The sequence below is a fragment of the Oryctolagus cuniculus genome, chromosome 6 (genome assembly GCF_964237555.1).
Source record: "Oryctolagus cuniculus chromosome 6, mOryCun1.1, whole genome shotgun sequence".
Lineage (NCBI taxonomy): Eukaryota > Metazoa > Chordata > Mammalia > Lagomorpha > Leporidae > Oryctolagus > Oryctolagus cuniculus.
The window spans coordinates 91,808,856-91,833,758 of record NC_091437.1 but is presented as its reverse complement, the minus strand read 5'-3'; the positions used below and the strand labels follow the sequence as shown (position 1 = coordinate 91,833,758).

Sequence of the window (24,903 nt, the reverse complement as noted above, 5' to 3'; positions counted from 1 at the left end):
GAAGGGAGAGAGTGACAGAGGGAGGGAGAGAGTGAGAGCTCTTCTATCAGTTAACTCACTCCCCAAATGGCTTCAACAGCCTGGCTGGGCCAGACCAAAGCCGGGATCCAGGACATCCTTCTGGGCCTCCCACATGGGTAGCAGGGGCCCAAGTACTTGGACCTTTCTCCACTGCCTTCCCAGATACATTAGCAGGAAGCTGGCTCAGAAGCAGAGTGGCCAATACTTGAACTGACACTCTGATATGGGATGCTGGCATAGCAAGCAGCTGCTTAATCTGCTGTGCAACAATGTCAGCCCCATTTATAGTTTGTAATTAAAAATGATGTATATGTTTATCTGAAAGTCAGAGAGAGGGAGAGATCTTCGATCCTCTGGTTCACTCTCCAGGTGACCATAATGGCCAGGGCTGGGCTAGCTCAAAGCCAGGAGCCAAGAGTATCATCTGGGTCTCCCACATGGGTGGCAGGAGCCCAAGAACTTGGGCCATCTTCTGATACCTGCCCAGACCATTAGCAGGGAGATGGATTAGAAGTGGAGCAGCAAGACATGAACTAGTACCCATACAAGATGCCAGCAATGCAGGCAGTGGTTTTACCCACTATGCCATAATGGCAGTCACAATAGCTTTTAATTTTGTATAATATAAAAATATATTTGCTAGGATTTTATTTTTTTTATTTATTTATTTTTGACAGGCAGAGTTAGACAGTGAGAGAGAGAGAGAGAGAGAGAGAAAGGTCTTCCTTTTCCGTTGGTTCACCCCCGAAGTGGCCGCTGCGGCCAGCGCGCTGCAGCCGGCGCACCGCGCTGATCCTAAGCCAGGAGCCAGGTACTTCCTCCTGGTCTCCCATGCGGGTGCAGGGCCCAAGGACTTGGTCCATCCTCCACTGCGCTCCCGGGCCACAGCAGAGAGCTGGACTGGAAGAGGAGCAACTGGGACAGAATCTGGCGCCCCGACCGGGACTAGAACCCGGGGTGCAGGCGCTGCAGGCAGAGGATTAGCCTATTGAGTCGCAGCGCCGACCAGGATTTTATTTTTTAAAAAAGCTTTATTTCATTTATTTTAAAGGCAGACTTAACAGAGAGAGAGAGAGAGAGAAAGATCTTCCATCTGCTGGTTCACTCCCCAAATGGCCACAACAGCCAGGGCTGGGCCAGGCCATAACCAGGAACCAGGAGCCTTTTCTGGATCTCCCACATGGATGTAGGGGCCCAAGCACTTGGGCTGTCCTCCACTGCTTTTACAGGCCATTAGCAGGGGGCTGGATCAGAAGTGGAACAGCCAGGACCCAAAGCAGTGCCCTTATGGGATGCCAGCATCGCAGGCAGTGGCTTTACTCACTATGCCACAACACCAGCCCTCGGTAGGATTCTTAGATGCCATTCTAAATAGCCAGCCATTCATCTATTCATTCACTGTGTTTTTATTGAGTGTTTAATATGTGCCAGGCACTGGGTCAGGCACAGGGCAGAGATGAACCAGTCAGAACTCGGCCTCTATGAGCTCCCTGCTACTAACCCATTCCCTAATCACTGCCAGGCAGATCTGTCTGCTCCTGCCGCTCTTTCACAGCTCTGCTATCAGAACACAGATGTGCAGTGCACGCCTCACCTGCACGTGACTTCCTAAACACCGACTAGCTTATATTAAGATCTTTTGAGTCTCCCCCAATAAAGTTGGCTGTAACAGCAACAACACTCATTTCCATTGCTGGGAATTTATTTCCTGTAGCTAATCCTTCTAAAGCACTTGACCAAAGGAAAACATATGCAATGACAATCCTGCTACTTATGGTAAAAGCTGCCTCATTGACTCCTGGAAACTTCTCTTTTCATGCCAGGCAGTGAATGTTTCAGACACGCATCGGAAAGGAGAGAAGAGAGGAATGTCAGACTAGGAATCCTAGTGTGGCCCTGAGAAAGCCACAGAGCCCCAGGATTGCAGGCTTGGTTTGGACTCCTGGGAATCCCTCGACTTACCTCAATGGTTTTACAGGTGTCCTCCAGCTGGCTGATCACACCCTGAACTCGATCATTGCTTCCCACAAGGACGGCGATGCCATCACTGAGCTCAGACTAGTGAAGAGAAAAAAGGGACTCAGGATCGTAGGGACTTCCCAATCTCCCCCAATTGTGGGTTCATCATAGGGCTGTCCTCCTGCATTCTTAGATTAGGGTGCATGCAGTCCTTAAGGAGTAACAATGATGCTTGGGAAACCCGTGAACCTCCTGACAGCACAAGCGAACCTTCGTATGTGAATGCATTAGTGTGAAAAGAGAGTCCACAGTTCTGCTCGCATTCTTAACGGAGAGCGTGATTCTGAAAACACTAAGAACACTGAACTATAAGCCACTGAGAATAGCATATTCAATCAAAGGATTTTAGGCAGAGGCCAGAGCAGCACTGTTACCTTCTGCCTCTGGAACACGTGCGTGAGTGGAGCCACCTGACAATCCTTGTGTGCGCCGAACACCTTGCACAGGGAGCAGGTGGGCACTTCGCAGTTGAGACAGTAGATGTTGATGCGCTCCTCTTCGTGCTCCTCGCACATGGGCTGGTCAGACTTCTTTTCTGGCCTGGGTGGAGTAGGTAGGCAGATAAATGTCCATCAGCTCCGGCTGGGGCAGAGTGGAGAGTTTAGGCCACTTTGCAAAGCCTAGCTCCTCCCTGCACCCGCAGTGACCCTGTCCTGGACGACCCCCAGGGAGCCCTTCTTGTACTCAGAGCCCACCAAATTTGGCTTCTTAGTAACGGGGTGCTGACAAATCTCTAACAACTGCTTGTGGCAGGGGTGGGATGCCAAGGCTCTGATTTGCAGCATATGCCAATTCCCGAGGTGTGAATATTTCCATCATAGATGATTTCAAGTTATTCAAGGTTTTAAAACTGGCTAAAGGGGGGGGGGGTGCTAGTTATGGTGGAAAAAGCTGCTAGCAGCATCCCATATGGACACCAGGTTGCATCCCCACTGCTCTACTTCCTATCCAGCTCTCTGCTATGGACTGGGAAAGCAGTGGAAGATAGCTCAAGTCCTTGGACCCCCTGCTCCCAAGTACTTCTTCCTTCCTGGCTCCTGGCTTCGGACCAGCCCCGCTCTGGTCATTGCGGCTATTTGGGAAGTGAACCAGCAGGTGGAAAATATCTCTCTCTGTCTCTGCCTCTCTCTCTCTCTCTCTCTCTCACACACACACACACACACTGCCTTTCGTATAAATTTCGTATAAATAAACAAATCTTGAAGAAGAAGAAGAAGAAGAAGAAGAAGAAAAAGAAGAAGAAGAAGAAGAAGAAGAAGAGGAGGAGGAGGAGAAAAAGAAAAATTGGCTAGAGAAACTCCTGAAAGTTGAACACTGGGCTCAGGGCAAGCACACGATTCTCAAGAGACACTTTCCCATTATGAGCAAAGAAGGTGAGTTTGCCTAGCAGTTAAGATGCCCAAGCCACACAGCCTGAGTGCCTCGGTTTCATCCCATCTCTAGCTCCGTATTCTAGCTTCTTGCTAATGGAGACCCTGAGAGGCAGCAGTGATGGCTCTGAAGTTAGCTTCCTGCCTTCCATGTGCTGAGACTTGGATTGAATTCCTGGCTCCCTCACCCCTGTTAGATATTTCGGAAATGAACCAGCAATAGAAGCACATGCTCTCTCTCTCCCTCTGAAATCAAGTTTTAAAAATCAAGAGGGGAGGTGTTCTGAAAAGCTAAATCTCGATTTTGTACCAACTTTTCAGAGGAGCTCAACCACAGCCCTCTAGCCCCAGAAGAGGCTCCGCATAAAGAAGGGAGGATAACAGTGGCTAGGGGAACCGGAAGCTGTTCTCATGGTTGAGGTAGGATAACTGTGGCTAGGGGAACCGGAAGCTGTTCTCATGGTTGAGGTAGGATAACTGTGGCTAGGGGAACCGGGAGCTGTTCTCATGGTTGAGGTAGGATAACTGTGGCTAGGGGAACCGGGAGCTGTTCTCATGGTTGAGGTAGGATAACTGTGGCTAGGGGAACCGGGAGCTGTTCTCATGGTTGAGGTAGGACCAGGTGCTGGCTGGAGGATGCTCTGTGGAAGAGGAAGGAGTGAATATGATCTCCTTATGCTAAACCCAGCACTTTCAACATATTCTCTCTAAAGATGGAGGCTGTTAACAGTTTTCAGTTAATTATTGGAAAACCTCAAATCCAGATCCAAAAGCTGTCCTCAGATTTCCAGAATTACTTAGAAACATCTTAGATTTGAGACCTTTTTTAAGGTGCTATTGAGGTCCATTTTTAAACTACTGGTTTTTATGGGTCACAAAATCTATTATTATAGACCATAAAATCAGTTTAGGGGGTTATAACTAGTATTGTTAAAAATCAAAATAAAATGGGATTATAAATATTGTGAATTAAATGTAGTAAGAATTACTATGAAATATTATAAATTGCATGTGGTAAGAATGAGTATTGATATAATGCATATGTGTATGTGTGCATATGTTCATGAAGAGACTTCAAAAAGTTCATGGAAAGGGCAAGTGTTCTGGTATAGCCGGTAAAGCCACCACCTGCATCCCATATCAGCACTGATTCCTGTCCCAGCTGCTCCACTTCTGATCCAACTCCTTGTTAATGGCCTGGAAAAGAGAGCCCAAGTGCTTGGGCTGCCCTTTACCCACATGGGAGAGCTGAAAGAAGCTCTTAGCTCCTGGCTTTGGCCTGGCCCGGGCCCAGCCATTGCAGTCATCTGGGAAGTGAATAAGCAAATGGAGGCTCTCATTCTCTCTGGTAGCTCTTTGAAATAAAAAAATAGATCTCTTTTAAAAGGAAAAAAAGTACCTGGAAAAATGAGATTCAAAGATAAGCTTATTTTGGTACAAAACTTCTTGAAATCCATACAGTTTCTTCACAATGCACATTTTCCATAAACTTTTTGAAGACTTCTCACATGCAGTTTCAATATTTTTTGCACCAAAATAAACTTAGCTTTAATTGAATCTTCCATAAACTTTTTGAAGTACTTCATACACATATACATGTGACTACACACCTGAAACAACAGATGTATTCAATACAGACCTATTCATATACCTACCATAATGTAAAATATGCTTTCTACTGCAAGCCACAAATGCAAATGTTTGAACCCCACTAATACTGATGTGTGTGTATGGTTTGTAGCTGCAGCATCTAACTCAGTGAAAGGCAGAGAGGACTTGCTGATGCACCACTCTCCAATAGGCTCTAGAAAGAAGTCAAATACTTGAGATTGAGTTAACCACTGAGAGAAGCCCTGAGGCTTGTAAGCATAGATTTCCAGTTGCAAGATTTTAGAATCTGATTTTTGCAAAAGAAATTTCTGTTTTGTAGTAATATGCTTTCCATGAAACCTATGACCTTCTCTCTTGACCACACGCTTGGAACTCAAATAAACGAGGTAAGACCCACAATTGAGAAAATGGAGATGCCCCCTTCCGGATCTGTTTCCTTGACTAGAATGTGAGCTCTTGAGCTCCATGAAGGCAGAGGCCATGAGCTGTCTTCTTTTCTGCTGGCTCCCCAGTCTGCAGAACAGTACCTCACATGGTGGGGGTGAGAGACTCAGTACTCAGTGTTTGTTGATAGAACCAGTAGGAAATTTAAAGGAAATTTGCCTAATTAATGGATAGTATTTCCAGTGCTCTGATCTAACACCACCCAGACACAGGAAATATGGGAAAATCTGGGGTTACTTAGCATTCAGGAATGGCAAAGGAAGAGACCAGACAACCTGAACACCGAGTTCAAAAATGACAAAGCCCTCTGGGGGTCATCTAGGGACTGGCTTGTCAGTCTCCATCTGGTCAAAGGCAGGTGCACCTCTGAAGCTTTTCCTTGCACAAATCTCTGCCTTGTAGTAAATGTGGTGAGGCTGGACCTGGAGCACAATTACCAGAAACTGGCACAGACGGTACTACCATGGCTCATCTTCCATAGGGCAGCCTGGGTCTCATGTGCTGCTTTGACGTCAACTGCTATGACCAGAGACAGTGATGGAGAGCACAGATGTATGCAGTGTGTGCAGTTACTGAAATTGTGGAAACAGCCATTAGGCTCTGTGTTTGGTTCTGTTTATGGTTCAATTATTTTTCATGATACAATTTTACACAGAGAACTATTTCCCATATTTCTTATTGAATTTTTCTTGTTTAGGTTGCAACACAGCCCAGGGGTACTACCCATTTAAAATGGGCATATAATAGAAACCTCTGAATAACTTAAACATTTAATAGAATAGAGACAAATACTGCATATGGAATAAAGATGAAAATATATTTTAATGAAGAGAGAGTGCCCCAGCTCACAGATGTGGTTCAGGGCTCAGTGCCAAATGTTGGCAGTGGTCTTTAGCAGTTCAGGGCAGGCCAGATAGAAAAGGATATAGCCTGCTCTCTTTGGTCTTTGAGGCTTCTGCAACCACTCTGGAGATTCCTGAAGAGTGGGCATCTGGCCTCGGTGAGGTGATCTGGCAGTACCTCTGTGGTCATATGTCCTTAAAGTTTTACTCCCGCTCAGCTCCTCCATATGGTGGCTCTATGGGCTTAGACAACCTGCTTAACCTCTGTTAGACACAGTTTTTACTCATATCTAAAAAAGTCACTGGGTGGCAGTTCAGTGCCATGACTACGATACCACTTGTTACACCTGTGTCCCATATCAGAATGCCTGGCTTGGAGTCTCGGCTCTGCTTCTGATTCCAGCATCCTGCTAGTGTGTACCCTGGGAGGCAGCAGGTGATGGCTCAAGGACTTCGGTCCCTGCTACCTCCTAGTTTTGGCCAGGTCCAGCTCTAGCAGTTGTGGCTAGTTGGGGAGTGAACCAGCAGAAGAGAGGTCACTATCTGTCTCTCTCTTTCAAGTAAAATGAAAATAAATAAAAATTTTAAAAATAAATATAAGAATCAGGCAAAAGATCTTCTAATTAATTGTGACAGAATGAACACAGGCATTTATTTTATTTATCTTTCTGAAAACCCACTTACATGAGAGTGAGGAAATAAAAAAGTATAAATGAAAAAGAACAAAAAGTGAGCAGGATGAGAGCTCTCGAACAAATGTTGGAAAGTTGAGACATATTGATGAAAGGAAGTGACCTACTTGGCTTGTATCTTATGTCTGCAGGGAAGAAGTCTACAAGAAGCAAGCTAACGTGCACTGTGGAAACCTGGGAATGTTCTGGAATTGCAGAGACAAACACCCTGGAGTCAGGAGTAGGGGAGGGGCTGGACATTTTAGGAGTTTACTTAAGGATGTATTCCATAAAAACAAGAGAGTAAATCAATGAAGATAAGAAACACAGGATCCAGGAAGCAAGGGTTTAAATGGGAGGAGAGTAAAGAAAATTCCTTGGTAGAGTGTAAAGGTCAGCCTTGTGAGGGACTCAGTCCTGAGACCACCTGTGCTGGAAAGTCAGCAATGTTTAAAACTGCGAAATCAAGAACTAAGTGCCAGACATAATAGGTATATACGTATCATTGTCGATAAATAGAAAAATAGCTGAAGGAATTAAAAGAGGGTTGACTCGGGGAGTGAGACTTGGAGTGAAGAGAGTGGGGCAGGGACTACACTTATCACTAGAGGCCTTGTGGTACTGTTGAATTTTTTAAGTCATGTATGTAAATTATTTTGACTAAAATATTAAAAACCTTTCAATGGGTGATATTAATAGAAATCACCATCTCACAAGGTTGTTGTGAGAATTAAAGATGATTCATGTGTAAAACATGAAACATGTCTGACACATAACACATAGTTTCACTTATTATATTTTAAAGTTAATTATTATGTTATTAATATTAACCAAGGGGCTGGCACTGTGGCATAGCAGGTAAAGCCACTGCCTACAGTGCTGGCATCTCATATGGTTGCCGGTTCTAGTTCCAGCTGCTCCACTTCCTATCCATCTCTGCTATGGCCTGGGAAAGCCGCAGAACATGGCCCAAGCCCTTGGGCCCCTGCATCCTCAAGGGAGCCCCAGAAGAAGCTCCCGGCTCCTGGCTTCGGAGAAGCTCTGGCTGTTGCAGCCAATTTGGGAGTGACCCAGCGGATGGAAGACCTCTCTCTCTCTCTCTCTCTCTCTCTCTCTCTCTTTCTCTCTACCTCTCCTTTTCTCTGTGTAATTCTGACTTTCCAAATACATAAATAAATCTTTAAAAAATATATTAACCAAATTAGTACCTTCTCTTGCCATCCCCCAAACTACAGGCTAGTCTAGCACCGTGTGGCATTCCAAAACAGAAGCTAGGTTTTGTCAAGACCTACAGTCTGGCTGTTCTGTGGGAGGTTAGAATTAACCAGTACCTCCCAGTCTGTATTTAACATCCCCCTCTGTTTTGCACCACCACATCCTAATGACTTATGGGGTCATCTCTGCCCATGCAAGGTCATTCCGAAGTCATCTAATGTGTTCCTAGACTCAGGGTTCTGATATGGCAATGCTGTCAATATTCAGAAAACAACTGGGTTTACACCCACAGTGGCCAAGCCCTCTGGGCAACTTGTGGTTTTACTCCCAAGTAAAAATGCCCCAAAGGCAAGTCTCAAATTCAAGAAACAACAGTGTAAGAAGAATTTGACACTCACAGAAACATTCCTAGTCTACTCAGAGATGAGCTTTATTGTTGGAAATTTGGTTCATTGCTTTCATGTTATTTGCTTCCCAGCCCTTGGTACTATTTTTGGAGCTGTACTAAGCAGATTTCATAATTAAAGGAAGGTTATGTCTTCTAGTTTTACCAATGCCACAGTTTTAACATCTCTGGGTTTTATCACAAGTGTTATTTTTCACATTGTACCCCACAATGCAAGTAGTAAAGCAGAAAATTATTGGAATACATCAATAGAACATGTCAGAATATTTGTGGTATTGCTTAATCAGTAGGCATTTACAGAGCAATTATTCTGTGCAAGGCACTGTAGGAGGTACTGAAACAGTTTTCAGATAAACTCCTTGGATAATTCGTTGGTTATTAATTGGCTGCTTCATTTTTTCTAAGAGTTTGTATGTGCATTTGCATTTTAAAGTAATGAAATAGAATGAGATCAGATCTATGAGGAAACAGGACAAAAGTAGTACTTTGCTTCTTGGCAAGAGACTTTAGGAGCAAGGGAAGGAGCTGGCTACAAACTCTGCAAGTATGCCATCAGTATTTCTTCTCCAGTCCCATATCCTGATACTATCTAATTTAGTTTTGAATCTTGGGCAGAAAGTGATATCCATAATAATTACAGTAATTATGTTAGATTTATAGAACAGCTTTCCTCCGAATGTCGCTCCCCCTCTTCGTGGAGGAGCAACACAGGACCCTGCGCTGTTCTTTCGTCTGCTCGGCCCTCCCCGGGTTTGCTGCTGGTTCTTCCCGGGTTGGCTACTATCCCTTCCACCTCCGTGGAAGGGCAGTTCCCCCTGGCCGCATTCCCCACTTCCGCAGGGGAGCGGCACACCGCCGGCCGGCTCTCTCGGGGGCTGCACGGGTTCCCTTAGATGTTCCCCATAGATGTTCCTGGTGCATGCCGTCTCTCTCCTCCTTTATAGTCCTCCTCCGCCAATCCCAACTCGGCTGAGTACGCTGCTCTCCAATCAGGAGCAAGTCCTACAGTTAATTGGTTGAACTGGAGGCAGCTGTGCGGAAGCTGTTTACTTCTCTCCCAGCGCCATATTGTGGGAGAGCAGATGCATAGAATAAGTCCTAATTCGAGTAACTTAGTCTAGTCCGGATTGCTCCCCACAGATCCCCCTTTCTTTTTATTTTTTAGCGTTGATACGCGCCTGTCTTCGGTGTCCCGCGGCACACACTCTACTCTACTTGCTAGAGTTGCCACAGGCTCTTACAAGTCCTATCAATCAGGAAAACCGAATCCGGGTCCTCTCTTCGCCATTGTGAGGAGGTTTTTAGGCGCTGATGCATGCCTGTGTTCGGTGCCCTGCAGCGCATGCTCTGCTCTGCCTGCAGGGGACTTACAAAACCTATCAGGCAAACCGAATCCAAGCCTTCTCATTGCCTTATTGTGGGGGAGACTTATTAGTGTTGGTTCGTGCCTATCTTCGGTGACCTGCAGCTCATACTCTGGTCGAGCTTTGCTGGCGCTTACCGCCTTAAATCAGGCAGACCGAATCCAAGCCTCCTAATTGTTGCATTGTGGGGAAGCCTTACTGATGTTAATTCGTGCCTGTCTTCGGTGACCTGCGGCGCATAAGCTGCTAGCTGCCCGCAGGTGCTCATCGCCTCACTTGATTAGGCAGACCGAATCCAAGCTCTCACATTGCAGTGTTGTAGGGAGGCCTTTTTATTTCTCTATTTCTCTATCTCCGGGCATTCCTATTTCTCCCATTTTACTTCTATCTTCCAGCATTCCTATTTCTCTCATCTTACTTCTAAACTTCTGTTTCTCTTATCCCTGCGGCTTCCCGGTGCCTCGCCCTGCCGGCAGCTTCACGGCTCCGTGCGGCTTCCCAGCGCCTCGCCCCGCCGGCGGGCTCCGCCCCGAGGCTGCTTCTCGGCGGCTCGCCCCGCGGCAGCTTCACGGCTCTGCGCGGCTTCCCGGCGCCTCGCCCCGCCGGCGGGTTCCCGGCTCTGCGCGCACGCTCCGCGGTCTCCACGCACTTCGCGCCCGCACCACGGCCTCGCGCGCCAGCCCCGCGTTCTCTATCTATTCACGCCCCGTGCTCTCTCTGCACGCGGCGGCTTCCGCGAATGTTTCTGCCACCACCGGCATTCAGTCCAAGTTCCCCGGACTAACCTGGCGAATTTCAACCTGGCGGCCCACGTCTCTGCCTCTGGTTCCAGATCTTCGCCTCTTGCTCCCCGGGGTGACTTGAAGAATTCCAAGGTGGCTTATATCTCCGCCTCGGCCTGCACTCGCGGCTTCATCCTCCCTAACATTTTTCTCTACCCGGTATGTTTCCTTAAGTTTTCTTCCAACAATATTCCACTCATTTCTCCTGGCTTCTCCCCACAGTCCGTATCCGAGTCCAAGCCTCCTCCAGGTTTCACTTTCGCTTTCAATCTCCTAGCTTCCCCGCCATAGTCCGCATCCAAGTCTATGAAAGCTTTCACTTTCACTTTCAATCCTAACTTCTTTCCCACAGTCCATATCCGAGTCTATGCCTAGGCTTTCAATAGCTTCTTCCGGCACCTAGGCTCTTTGCTAGTCTCTCTCTCCGGTATTTTCCTGCTTCTTCCCGTTTCTTCCCTCCTAAGTTTCCTATCCGAGTCATGTTTCCTATCCGAGTCAGGTTTCCTATCCGAGTCACGGCACCATTATGTCGCTCCCCCTCTTCGTGGAGGAGCAACACAGGACCCTGCGCTGTTCTTTCGTCTGCTCGGCCCTCCCCGGGTTTGCTGCTGGTTCTTCCCGGGTTGGCTACTATCCCTTCCACCTCCGTGGAAGGGCAGTTCCCCCTGGCCGCATTCCCCACTTCCGCAGGGGAGCGGCACACCGCCGGCCGGCTCTCTCGGGGGCTGCACGGGTTCCCTTAGATGTTCCCCATAGATGTTCCTGGTGCATGCCGTCTCTCTCCTCCTTTATAGTCCTCCTCCGCCAATCCCAACTCGGCTGAGTACGCTGCTCTCCAATCAGGAGCAAGTCCTACAGTTAATTGGTTGAACTGGAGGCAGCTGTGCGGAAGCTGTTTACTTCTCTCCCAGCGCCATATTGTGGGAGAGCAGATGCATAGAATAAATCTTAATTCCAGTAACAGTATAGTCCGAATTGCTCCCCACACCGAAGAGCTCAAGGCTCTTAGAGCCCTGCAGATGTTCCATCAATACTTGTCCCTTAACAAGAATCACAATGAGGCCTTTGCTAGGTGGTCTCAATGCTGCCACCAAGCTTTGTGGACTGGACTGACCTGTGCATAATTGAAAAAGAGCTCTTTATGTCATGCCTTCTAGGAATAGCTTCCGCAGTGTTGCCTCTAGGAAAGGAACTCTATAGCCAATGTGGTTTGATGAATAAGGAGTCTTTTTTGAAGTGAATGAATGTGTATACTTATGTGTATATGTATACTATGTGTCAGTCAATCAACAAGTGGATGCTAAGAGAGTAAGTCAATACAGTCTAAGGAACAGGAAAATACAAACTGAACTCCAACCTTTTTTTTTCTTCAGATCTCCAAAATTAAGTCCATTAAAGCCAGGACTATTCCTAGCTTTATAACATCCCAGGAAATCAGTACAGTGATAAACTGTGTTAAAGGATTTTGTTTTTATTATTATAATCCAGATCATTCTAAGGCAAGACTGTCTGAACAAGGAACGGGGCCATTTTAGATGATGCCATTTATGTTCATTTTATGTAAGGCTTTGTGCTAGAATTTTTCTGCTAGATAGCATTTGGTGCTACAAAGGAACTGTCTAAAATGTATGTAATGAGAGGCATCAAGGTGGGACACACTATTATACCTCTCTCAACATCACCATCTAGAAAGGATGAATGATAATGGGTCCTAAATTGACACCAGCTTCCTTCTCTCCTCCCTTGGATGATCTCAGTCCCACTGGGAAGGACTGACTTGGAAAGATATTTTCCAGTGAAAAACATTAGCCTATGATTGGTAAACAATCATTCAGTGTAATAAACAAACAAAACAAGCCTCAAAGTGGGCTTGACACAGCGCTATTACCTGGTAGACTCCTGCTTGTAGATGTCAATGATATTTTCCACCAGCAGGTTCCTCTGAAGTCCATAGACTCCATGTCTGTCCAAAACTACTTCGTGCCTACAGGATGGGCATCGGAATCGGCCCCCAGACGCCACAGTTGTGCCTCCTCTTGTGGGCAAGTACGGGTTGGAGGCCTGTTCTTGCCAAACAAGAAAACAAGAAATGATTAGTGCCACACAGAGATTTTTCTGAGGCTTCTTTCACTCTCTGGGACTACAAACAGCGTGAATTTGTGCTTTGAGTTTGCCATGAGATAATCCCTCATGGCCATATCAGCAAGCGACCGTGAAACACAGGCCCCATTGTGAGCCTGAGATGCTTTCCCATCCGCTGTTTCCACAACCCAGACTTCCCGCCAGAAACTCCAACATTCATGATTTGAGCAGTCATTCATTTTCTTTTTGACACAGATTCAACAATTTGACTTTCTTCGAAAAAAATAACGCATGGATGCTGATTCTTAGTAGTAAAACCAAACTAGATTCTGGAATAAGAAGGAGGTTGACAGCAAAGCACAAAGCAAATCCTCCAAATAAAGTTTTCCTGAAAATAAATGTAGCCTTATGAAGTTTCCTAAAAGGATTTAGCTCATGTTAAGCACTCCTTTGGGAGAGGAGGGAATCTTTTCCACACAATCCCTTCCCCTTCCCCCACACACAAATTCCAAACAAACCTACCTGGAAAATATCACTGGCACATTTCCTACACAGGTTATGCTGGCAGGGGAGGATGACCACGGGCTTGGTGAACATCTCCAAGCAAATGGGGCAGATAAGTTGCTTCTCCAGGTTATCCATGGTCTGCTGCTCTTTGGAAAAAGACTTGTAATTCAGAGATGCGCTCATCTCCTGGCCGTCTGAGTTCTGCCAGGGAAAGGGTGCTCCGAACGCCTTCTAAAACTATTTCCTAGAAATAATTCCAAGGATTGTATGATCAAGTGTCCTTTACGTTTCTCTCCGTGGAGGACATTGTTTCAGGCCCTGGTTCACAGTGGGTGCCTGAGCTGTTTTTAGCAGCCCAGGGTCACGTGACCGTGAGCTGACTTGTCCATATAAGCCAGTGACAGGAGGATGGATTCTGACAGGTGACAGAGAGCAGGAGTCAACATTCTTACCCCAGGGAGTGAAGAGAGTGGGTGGGAAGGAGGATTACAAACCCCATTTAGACAGGGACAGGGGGATTGTGAGGAGAAGGAGGTCGAAGCTGACAGTTGTCAACAAGTGCAAGTGTGCATGCCTGGTCCCTGTGCCAAGCTCTCCGGGAGTGCTCGGTCAGACCCTGGTGACAGGCTTCTCCAGGAAGGGGCAGAACAAGGGCTGAGAATCTAACTGGACCACAAACGCTATCGCTATCTTGAGAATCTATGAAGTAAGTCACCAAAAGGAGCCTTACAGGTGGAAACAGACAAACAGGTGTAGAAAACCGTCGTCCCAGCTTCACAAGGGCAATATTCAGACTGGCTTAATGTTCACCTTTGTCCTGGTGGTGGTCTGGGAAAAACCCATCGTAAAAGCTGACTTCAACACAAAGATGTTCGAAAACTTAAACAAAGGCCAACTTTCAAACACTGATGATCTGATGATTCAAGAGGTTGTAACAAAAAACTCTAGTGTGCTCTTTTTTCTTCCATGTTGCTTTCCCTCCTCTGTAACCCTCTTTCATCCTGTGTTTTCCCCCCCTACACACACCTGAAAATACACAAAAATTTGGGTAGCTTTTAAAACCATAAGCTTAGTTTGCAGCAATAATCTCACAGGATTGCAGACTTGTGCATTCATTTAGCCACACATCAGGGGTCTCGAATTAGGGCCTTTGACAGCTGAAGCAAAAATGCAGTCCTGTATCCCTGTGTTTTAACCTGCAAAAATACCTTTACTCCTTTGCATCTTTGCCTTTTTCCAAGGTGGTTTTTTTAAAGAATCAATATTTTCCATGGTTATTTCTGATACTTTTGATGGGTTCTTAATTCATAAACATCAATACTAACATTTCCCAGGATTTTGTGAAACAACTGTTTAACCAGGAGAAGTCTATTTTAAAATGTTACAACATATTAAAAGCAAGAAGGAAATGTGTATCTGTTTTTGCGTGCAGACTTTTCATCTTATTTCTCCTTGATTTCAAAAACCTTGAACGATGAACACCTTTTGTCAGTGATCCCTGGAGTACACTTAATTACCAGCAGAGGTAGGTCGGTGTGACTATTCTGTGTAGTCTTAGTGTTGTGTGCCCTGAAAGCTTACTGACACTCTAATAAGCTCCATTTAACTAAAAATAAGTTATATATATTCACAAACATTTTGATGATCTTTGGAGAATTCTCTGATTCCTTTCTTTACTGATTTAGCAACTACAGACAAGGAAGAAAACTTGATTTTTTTTTTAACTTGGTTCATTCATTTCACCTAACCTAGGCAATTAATTGGGTTTATCGTTGTAGTGGTTATAGAGGTATGAGCATAGTATGTGAGATATTTCCTAGGAAAAATTTTAAATTTTTAAAATTTTGACCTTTTTGTAATGATATTTAACATAAAACACAAAGCATATTTTAATGCTTTACAAAGTTTTCTTTCCTGACATTCTGTAAGCATTTTTCCCATTCAAGTTTTTTTTTTTTTTTTTTTTTTTTTTTTTTTTTTTTTTTTTTGATAGGCAGAGTTAGACAATGAGAGAGAGAGACAAAGGTCTTCCTTTTCTGTTGGTTCACCCCCCAAGTGGCCACTACAGCTGGTGCACTGCACCAATTGGAAGCCAGGAGCCAGGTGCTTCTTCCTGTTCTCCCATGAGGGTGCAGGGCCCAAGCACTTGGGCCATCCTCCACTGCCTTCCCAGACCACAGCAGAGAGCTGGACTGGAAGAGGAGCAACTGGGACAGAACCGGCGCCCCAACCGGGACTAGAACCCAAGGTACCGGTGCCGCAGGTGGAGGATTAGCCTAGTGAGCCGCGGCGCTAGCCTCAAGTTTGTTTTTTTTTTTTTTTTTTAACTTTTTAAACTTCTGTTAAAAACTCGGATGTAGACATACACATTAGTGTTCATTTGTTTGCACCGGTATCACCACAAAGGTGAGTCATGCTTTGTGGTGGATACTTCAAGAGCTACGGTACCAACTAGGGAATGTAATGATATGAGGTTACTGTCCTATATGCAGCCTGACTTTGACTGAAGCTTCATTATGTGCTGTGTGACTGTACAGTGGAGCAGAACCTGTTCACACAGAAGGAATTCATTCCTTCATAAAGCATTCCTCGAGTATTTATCATGTGTCTTCATTGTGCGAGGCCCCAGGCACTAAATTATGAACAAAACATAAGTCATTGTCTTTCAAAAGCTCAGGCTAACAGTAGAGATAAGAGCTGGCAGACACAATGTGATCAAAAGTAGCAAAACTGCACAATAGGAGGAGTCAGGAAAACTTCATGGCTGGGGTTAGCATTTGATTGACCCACTGTGCAATTAGAAGTACCGGAGAGTTGGACAGTTAGGGGGACACAGAGGGGAAGGCCTAGAGCAGAGCCACAGAGGCGCAGATGCACAAGAATCCCCAAACATGTGGGACTGGAGCTGGCAGTCATGAATACTGAGCTGCAGAGTGTTCAGCACTTCATAAATTAAGCACCAGGATGTTGCAAATGTTTCTCACAGCACATTTCTGTTTCTGTGACAGCGCCACTGGTTACATTAATCTCTCAGGGGTGTCTCGGACAATGAGAGCAAAGGAACCTGGCCTGAGGCCAGACTGAAGGCTGCTGCCAATGAACCAGATGAGAGGCCCCGGCGTCCTGGCCTGGATGAGGAGGCAACGGAGGAAGGGGCCTCTGGGTTAGTCTGAAAATCAAGTCCAATGACTCAGATGGCCCGAATCTGAGGGACCAGTGACAAACAATGAGGGTGCAGAGTGAGTCATCTTACAGACTTCTCTCTAGCCTCTGTGTCCACCTCACTTTGTGGATAAGGAAAGTGACCTTGCCTCAGTATATCACAGTTCTTTCATCTGTAAGTAAGCAGAGTTCATAACCTAATGAAGCAAGATTTGTGTGTGTTGGGGGACAGGGCATGATGTTCTGAAAATTTTCAGTTTTGACTATGAAAATCCCCAAGTGGATTATTTGATGTCTACTGGATCCCCAGTTTCTCTGCCTTTCACACTTTCCTAGGACTGTGCCTGGAGGTCACACAGTAAGCTGGCCAGACTCCCATGGGACTAAGTACCTAGTGGATCAATAATGTCCCCTTCCCCTCCACATTCTCTTCCCTGCATGCCTGGCTTGTCCTCTCTCTCGGAGACCAGTGAGCTATGGAGTGGGCATGTGGACTGGAAATGGGACACAGGGAAAATGTCTTGTTCTAAGGAGGAACCAGGAAACTTCAGTCCATTCCCGAATCATTCAGAGTCCAGGAAGTAGGACCCATTCTGGAATTGAATCAGAATTTAAGTCATTTCAACACTCTGGGATTTGGAGTGGACCTAAGCCTCTATGGGGACATGAAATCTACTTAGCCTCCTGAGAGTACCCTGTATTGTATGAATATAGAAGGGGCATACTACCTCTTCCACTCCTACCTCCATCCTCATCACACACATTAGGACAGGGCTTAAAACCAACTGGGAGCAATTACACAGGGAGCTGCCTTGATTGGAAGCCCTACTTACTCCTTATTCCTGAATTCCATCAGCAGTAGTTTTTGTTTTGGTGAAATAAATAAATAAATAAACGAGAGAGAAAGAAACCACATTGAAATACATAGTTTTTTTTTCCAAAATACGTTTTTCCCGTGAACTTTTTTGAAGACCCCTTCATATTCTTGGATTTCAATTCTTACACCAAATAAACTTCTTTTAATCTATTTTGATGACATTTTGAAGTACCCATGTAGTTTTGACACACATTAAGAAATTCAGGGGGGCTGGTGTTATGACATGGCAGATTAGGCCACTGACTGCAGCACCAGCGTCCCATATAGTCATCAGTTCATATAAGTGTTGGTTCAAGTCTCTGCTGCTCCACTTATGATCAAGCTCCCTGCTAATGCTTCTGAGAAAGTAACAGAAGGCCCAAGTGCTTGGATCCCAGCTACCTGCATAGGAAACCCAAATGGAGCTTGTGGTTCCCGACTTTGGCCCTGTCCATTGGGACTATTTGGGGAAGTGAATCAAGTCTCTCTTTCTCTCTCTGCCTCTCATCTTTCTCTGTAACTCTGCCTTTCAAATAAATTAATTAATTTTAAAAAAGAAAAGAAATTAAGGAAGCTGGGAGATCTGAATTGGGTTCCTGGCTCCCAATATCAGCCATTCTGGGCATTTGGAAGAGAACCAGTGAAGGAAACTCTCTTTGTCTCTCTCTCTCAAATAATAAATAAATAAATATTGAAAAAAGAAACAGGCAAAACTCCACCACTCTGCCCTCTTCCAACAGTTTCCCAATCTTCTAAAAGTCTAAGGATAGAGATGGATTCCTAAGAACCTGAGAATGCACACAACAGTGGATTTGGCAATAAGGGATGACAATAAGGAAGAGAAGTCTTTTGATCTCTTTCAACTTTTGGCTAGCAGGCCAGTGGAAGCTGGCTTTAGGGGCCAGGGCGTGTGTCTGGAGTACTCAGTTGAGCTCCACCCCCAACACATATATCCCACCTCCCCTCAACCTCAGTCTGCTAACGGATTTCTCTGAATTCATTCAGGCCTTTTGAAATCTGTTTCTCACATGTCAGTCCTTATTTAAATCCTATTAGTGGTTATATAACCCCTGGATAAAGACCTCACTCAGGTCCCTAGGGCCTGACATAATCTACCCCTGGTGTATCTCTCCCATCTGTAATGTCTGAAGAAATAAGATGTGAGTGACAAATATATATGATTTTCAATTTTCTGAAAGCCACATTTAAAATTTTGCAAAGAAACAGAAAACATAAATTCTTAAGGGAATATTTTATTTAACCCAAAAAATCAAAAATATTATGATGTGTAGTCAATATTTTTAAAAATAAGATACACGGGGTTGACACTGTAGTGCAGTGGGTTAAAGCCTACAGTGCCGGCATCCCATATGGGAACTGGTTCGAGTCCCAGCTGCTCCACTTCTGATCCAGCTCCCTGCTATGGCCTGGGGAAGCAGTAGAAGATGGCCCAAGTCCTTGGGCCCCTGCACCTGCGTGGCAGACCCAGAAGAAGCTCCTGGCTCCTGGCTCCTGGCTTCGGATCAGCTCAGCTCTGGCCATTGAGGTCATTTGGGGAGTGAAGTAGCAGTTGGAAGATTCTCTCTCTCTGGCTCTACCTCTTTCTGTAACTTTGTCTTTCAAATAAATAAAATAAATCTTAAAAAAAAATAAAAATGATACATGTGAACATAGAGTTGTATTTCTTCTTTTCCAATTTAGAGGCCTTTTTCCTTCACTTTTTTATCTTATTGCACTGGTGTTAGCCAAAAACCTATAATAGACATGCTTGCCTTGTGCCTACTCTTAGGAGGAAAGTATTCAGTTTTTTATTATAAGTACAAAATCTTTGTTATATGTTCTTCATTGATGCCTTTATCAGAATGATGAAGTTCCCTGCCCTTCCAAGTTTGTTGACAGCTTTTCACTGACATTGAATTGGATCAAATGCCTTTTCCGCATCTGCTGAGATGATCACATGGCTTGCTTCTTTAGTATGCTTAATTATATCAATTTTGAGTGTTGAACCAGTTGTATATGTTGGAATAAATCCCACTTGGTCATGATATATATTCTTTTTGTATATTATTGGATTTAATTAGCAAAGATTTTTCTGAACATTTTTATGTTTGTAAGACATATTGGCCTGCAGTCTTCTTTCCTGTAGTGTCTTTGCCCAGTGTTGGCATCAGGATGACATTGACTTCATGGAATGAATTGGGAAACACTCCTTCTCCAATTTTCTGGAAGAGTTTGAGTGTAGTTCATAGCAGAATTGGTTTGTTCAGTAGAATTCACCACTGAGGCCGGCTGGACCTGATGGTTTCCGTATGACAGACATAAATGAATTAATACATGTCAATTACCTAGAATTGCGCATGGCTTGTAGGAAGTTCTGACAAAGGTTAGCTTTTAACTTTTTAAAAGTTATCTACATTTCCAATTAAAATGATAAATGTTTATTTCAAACTTAGAAAATATTTTTAAATTTTAGGGAAAAAAGCCTCACAATATCCTACTATCAAATATTATTGCTGTTTGCATTTTAAACTATGTTCTAGTCTTGTCCAGGAATAACTTATGCTTGCTTATATTGTTATTATTTATATTACCCTTTATTCATTTAGCATTTGATTAATATCTCTCATGTCAATACAAGTTGTTCACAAATATAATTTCAATGATTATACATATTCCATTATATGGTCATACCATAATGTATTTAATCATCATTTTGTATTTTTAGGATTGTTCTACTTTCCATGAACAATAGATCCAAGCACCTCTCTCCTGCATGTCTAAATATCTATATAGACACAAATTCAAACCCTCAAATGATGTTTCTAAGTCTTCACTCTGTGTATGGTGTGCTTGCCAGGCCTCTAGGCACTGAAATGTGTCCCAGTATCTGTAGCTTGCCAGGGAAATGACATTTTATGTTTATTTCCCTTCTCCCTTTTTACCTTCCTGTCTCTCCCTTCTTTCCTTCTTTCCTTCCTCACTGATAGCAGTAATGCTTATTGTGTGTTTACTATGTATCAGACAATGTACCACAGGCTTCCCAAATTGTACCATAATTAAAAGTGGGAACCATTACTATCATCTCTATTTTAGAAATGAGAAAACTAAAGCCCCAAACTGTGAAGGAAGTTTTCCAAGGTCATGCAGTAGCAACTGACAAAGAAAAGCCTTCAGGTTGCACAGCCCACAGGGCTAACCACTATGACATTCTGCCTCTCAACTTCTACCTCTGAACTTTTTATGTGACTTCCCCTCTTCACCTAGGCTATTGATTCGAGATGTTGTTTATTCTGGCCCAGTTCACCTGTTCCAAACATCTGTCCCCCACTTGGGTTTGGGGTTCAATCCTTCCTTTTTCTTTATTATATGTTTCCTGCTTTTTTGGTTACTTACAGTTTGAATGACTGTTCTCCCCTTAGCCAACTAGAACACACATAATCTCAAACTAGAAATTGGAATATATTATCTAACAAAAATATTCTTTTCCTTACTTTTGTAAATGTTTTCATGAACCCTATGATGATATTTTTAAATGACATTTAAGCATTCCATTAAAAATTTTATTGAAAATAGTAAAATGAAGTAAAAATGAAGACCATGCTGAATAATGAAAGATACAGCAATAAACCTCAGCAAGTTGTACACACTGGTCACAAAAGTCTACAGGTTTCCTGAGATCCTAAAATGAGAGATTAAGAAATATCATTGATTTACTGTAACCCTTAAAAAGAGTAATGTTTCTGCCTTTGTCTGGAAGATTTATATTTTGTGTTGTGAGGCTACAGGATGGCTTCAGCTGTCTCTCTCTGTGTGTGGCTATATTCCAGACAATGAGATTTGGGAGAAAAGTCTGTGTACATGTACCCTATTGAAGCTCTGGCTTTCAGTAAACTTGTTCTTGAGTTGTCTTTGACACAACTGACGGGCTCAAGCTCGGCCCTAGACAGAACTGTTTTTCCAGTTCATTCCTTCTCAGTGCGGGTCTCACAGCGCCTTAGAAAGACCCGCCTCCAGCTGCCAGCCCCTGGCTTCTGGGCCTCTCTCGGCTCCCCAGCCACCTCGGAGCTGCCCGGAGCAGGCACACACACACACCCCCACCCCGAGCGGAGCAGGAGGAGGAGGAGTGCCCGGTTCCTCCGCTCGACCAAAGTTTCAAGCTGCTGACCTGCCCGGGTTCTATTTCCGGTTTTGTTTTTCCTACTGTGAGGTCCCCCTAACTCTGGGCGTCTTAGCGTCAGACGGGTCCCCAGAAGAGCAGACATCAATCACCGAAGCAATCGCAGAGGTAATGGACGTGACGGTGCTCCGTCGCTGTTTGTGAAAGAAAAATAGCCAGTTTCCTAAGGTACCCAAAGTAAACGCGTCTAAAAATTTAAAATTGGGAAAACGAATGAACAGCAGCTGTCATTTTTAATTCCGGGGAATTTTTACAGAGTAGTTCCAAAATTGCCCTCCATTTCATTTTCGACTCAAAGGAAAACGTACCCCGAGGAGGAAGAAAACTGGAGGATGCGGGCATCGATCCCGCTACCTCTCGCATGCTAAGCGAGCGCTCTACCATTTGAGCTAATCCCCCACCGCTGGGCACGGTTGCTTATCTTTTCCTCTAGAGAAGGGTCAGAGCGTTGAGCCTGAGAAGATAAACTCCCTCCGCAATACTTCTGCTCATGCTTCGACTGAGGGGAAAAAAATGACAAAACGAAGCCGCCGCTCCTTCGAGCCGGAATCGAACCAGCGACCTAAGGATGGCCGCGGGCAGGCGCCTACAGTCCTCCGCTCTACCAGCTGAGCTATCGAAGGGAGCGGAGGGCCGGGCCGCCGCCGGGGCCCCACGACAGCGCACCCTTTTCCAGGCGTGCGTGTTGTTTCGTTCTCTTCCGGATCCCCAGCTTCCTGAACCCTTCTTGGCGCGGACCTGCCGCCTCCTCACGGCCGCCGGAGCGAGCCCTCGCGCGGCTGACCGGCCCGGGGCCGTGAGGAAACCACGCGGGCCTGGGCCCCGGGGAGCCTGCCCGGCCGGGCTTGGCCGCGTTCGCCCCCTTCCCTGCAAGCCGGGGGCTTGGAAACGCCAGACTGTTTAGCAACAAGCACTAGGCCAGGACCCCGATCCCGCGATCGCAAAATATTCCGCACGAGCGGTGCCACACACGCGCCGGAGCGACAGTGCGACAGTGCTAGAAGCGCCCACCGGTCGTTGGGGTGTAAGTTGTAAGAGGGACCCTTGCAGGCGGGGAAGCTGTGGAAAAATGACACAGCCGTCTCCTTCGAGCCGGAATCGAACCAGCGACCTAAGGATGTCTCCTGCTGGAAAATCAGCTACAGTCCTCCGCTCTACCAGCTGAGCTATCGAAGGGACGTGGTGGGGACGAGCGCCCCCTGAGATTCAACCCAGGTGTAGGCCTGCTTCCTCGTCGGTCGGACATGGCAACACGCATGCGTAGTCGGACGCACACGCGCCCCGCCCCTCCCCAGGCAGTGGGCGCCTGGGTGCTTTGCGCTTGCGCAGAATGACGGTGCGGCTCGTATCTGCGCGCCCCACTACGAACTGGGGGCAGGGCCCCTGCCCGGGGTGTCCTCGCCCTGCGGGGCAGGACCCTGCGACAGCACTGCCACCCCTGCCTGCCTGTCGCACTTCGGGTTTACCAACCTGGAGCGACTGTCGGGTGTGGCCTCACCGTACTGTAAATGGTTAGGCTCGTCACGGGTGAGTGTGTGAAGGGCCAGTGGCGCAATGGATAACGCGTCTGACTACGGATCAGAAGATTGTAGGTTCGACTCCTGCCTGGCTCGGCTTTTGTCACCTCAGTTTTAAAAACCAGAATTCCTTTCCTAACCGTAAATTCCACCAGTTGTGGGCCTGCCCTTGTTTCCGCCTCCCTGTTGGTTTCCTGGCTCCAACCCTGCAGCTTTTGCGGGGTTAAAGGGAGGAGGACCCGGGGCTGACCGATCGCCCCCCGTTTGGCGCCGCGGGACCCGGGCACGAGCGAAGCTCCCAGGTCACGCAGAGCTGGTTAAAATCCCAGCTGTGCTTCGGCTGCAGCTCGGTTCCTCAGGTCCAAGACATTGGAACCTTCCTCACACACCCCTGACAAGGCAGAGAGAAAAATTAACGTAAAGTGTCCATTTGATCGCGTTCCAGTCTCGCATTTAATTTGAACAAAGATGTTCATTTTCCGATCAGGCCTGTGACCCTGCTTTGTCCGGCCGTTTTTGGAAAGTCATTTTCAGAGGTGGTTCGCGAATTAATGATATGCGACCATTTCTCGAAGTGCTGGGCTCTCCAGTTTATTTAGCGCTGCATAAAAATTATTTAATGTCTTGGAGTCCCCAGCCCAGGGGTCTTTGACCTCAGAGGGCATAGTGTTGTTTTGAGCAAACTTGAATTTGTACTAATTTATCAGTTTTATTTGTGGAAGGAATTTTGGAATTATTTTTGAAATCTCCCCTAATAAGATAGCAAATCCCAAGAGTGAAAGTTTTCATGCAGTGTCGTCAGGAAAGAGAAAATTAGGGAAAACAAAAGGACTAGTTAGTTTTCTAAGTGGGAAAGCTGCTTCCCTAAGACTGCACAAGTGGTCTGAAGAAGCTACAATCTAAGTGGAGGACAAGCTCAGACTATTTGGACAAAATGATGCTGGTTTGTGGGTTTTTTTTGTGTGTGTACATTTTGACATTTTTGTGTTTAACAAACTGCCACCTCTTTAAAGTTACATAGTGTTTCTGAGAGTTTAAAAATCACCACCATGGGAAGTTGGGGAGATATGTTGCACCCTTCTTAATGTTCATGAACAGAACCCTGTAAATTAGGCTAAGAGGAAAGGACTTTTGTCTTTTTTTCCTGCCTTTTCATTATTTTACAAGGGTGGCAAACAAGATATTTCTTCTCTGGAGATTCAGGGCCCTGGCTATCGTTGCAATGCCACACCAAACCTTGCCTCTTGGGGTACCCCCTTCTTATTCTGCCCACTTCCTCAACACTAAGCTTGACCAAATAGCAGGTGCCAGGAGAGCCAAGAGAGCGTGGTTTCTGGCTCTTCATTGTAACTGAAAATCACATAGAGCTAGTATAAGCAAGAAACATATGTTGTAATGATCCAGAGGTGTACTTAAGGGACCAAGTACAAAATGCGCCTAGGCCTAAAGGCTTCCCTGTGCCTCTCGGCTGCCCTCAGTGCTTCTGTAGTGCATATATTTGGAAACATGGTGCTCCCTCCCACCCTAAAAGTTGTCCAGCTTTATCCCTCCCAGTCTTTAACCCCAAGAGTCCTTCTCTTTCTCAGGCCTGAGTCTCAAACCCTCCATTGTTCTGGCCTTATTTAGATGCTCACCTCACTCCCCTGCCCTCAGTGTCCAGGGGTGAGAATTACATATATGGTTGGGCATATGTGATTGTATCCCTTCCTTCTCAGTAGGGCATTGAAAAGATAAAGACACAAAAAAGAAAAATCTGTTGCATTATGGAAAACTATAGTAAGCACAATCAGCACACCAGAAATTTTAAGTAAGTTCTAGGAGGAAAAATTTTCTGTGAAATTGACACATCTAGCAGGG

The 24,903-nt window shown here is 45.5% G+C and overlaps 1 protein-coding gene and 4 non-coding genes across 14 annotated transcripts in view; 1 reads left to right on the top strand and 4 right to left on the bottom strand.

Moving 5' to 3' along the window:
- The window catches only part of TRIM55 (tripartite motif containing 55), a 53,732-nt gene extending 40,002 nt beyond the window's left edge, over positions 1 to 13,730 (bottom strand). For 9 of the 10 annotated variants that reach the window (XM_008255584.4, XM_002710444.5, XM_008255586.4 and 6 more), the window contains exons 1-4: positions 13,350 to 13,699; positions 12,634 to 12,806; positions 2,415 to 2,580; positions 1,984 to 2,079 (exon numbers count right to left, since the gene is read on the bottom strand). In XM_008255584.4, coding sequence (XP_008253806.1) covers positions 1,984 to 2,079; positions 2,415 to 2,580; positions 12,634 to 12,806; positions 13,350 to 13,517 — 603 coding nt within the window. In that variant the 5' untranslated portion in view covers positions 13,518 to 13,699. Of the gene's footprint in view, positions 1 to 1,983; positions 2,080 to 2,414; positions 2,581 to 12,633; positions 12,807 to 13,349 lie in introns of all 10 variants that reach the window. The other variant, XM_002710445.5, reaches the window with a different exon arrangement.
- An 8,125-nt stretch (positions 13,731 to 21,855) lies between these two features.
- On the bottom strand, positions 21,856 to 21,928 carry TRNAA-AGC (transfer RNA alanine (anticodon AGC)). The gene has a single exon. It is a non-coding gene; the product is annotated as a tRNA-Ala (tRNA).
- Positions 21,929 to 22,063: 135 nt separating this feature from the next.
- Positions 22,064 to 22,152, bottom strand: TRNAY-GUA (transfer RNA tyrosine (anticodon GUA)). The gene is given in 2 exon segments: positions 22,064 to 22,099; positions 22,116 to 22,152. It is a non-coding gene; the product is annotated as a tRNA-Tyr (tRNA).
- Positions 22,153 to 22,612: 460 nt separating this feature from the next.
- On the bottom strand, positions 22,613 to 22,705 carry TRNAY-GUA (transfer RNA tyrosine (anticodon GUA)). The gene is made up of 2 exons: positions 22,669 to 22,705; positions 22,613 to 22,648 (listed from the first exon to the last, which is right to left on the bottom strand). It is a non-coding gene; the product is annotated as a tRNA-Tyr (tRNA).
- A 364-nt stretch (positions 22,706 to 23,069) lies between these two features.
- TRNAR-ACG (transfer RNA arginine (anticodon ACG)) lies at positions 23,070 to 23,142 on the top strand. Its single transcript has one exon. It is a non-coding gene; the product is annotated as a tRNA-Arg (tRNA).
- Positions 23,143 to 24,903: the final 1,761 nt, after the last annotated feature.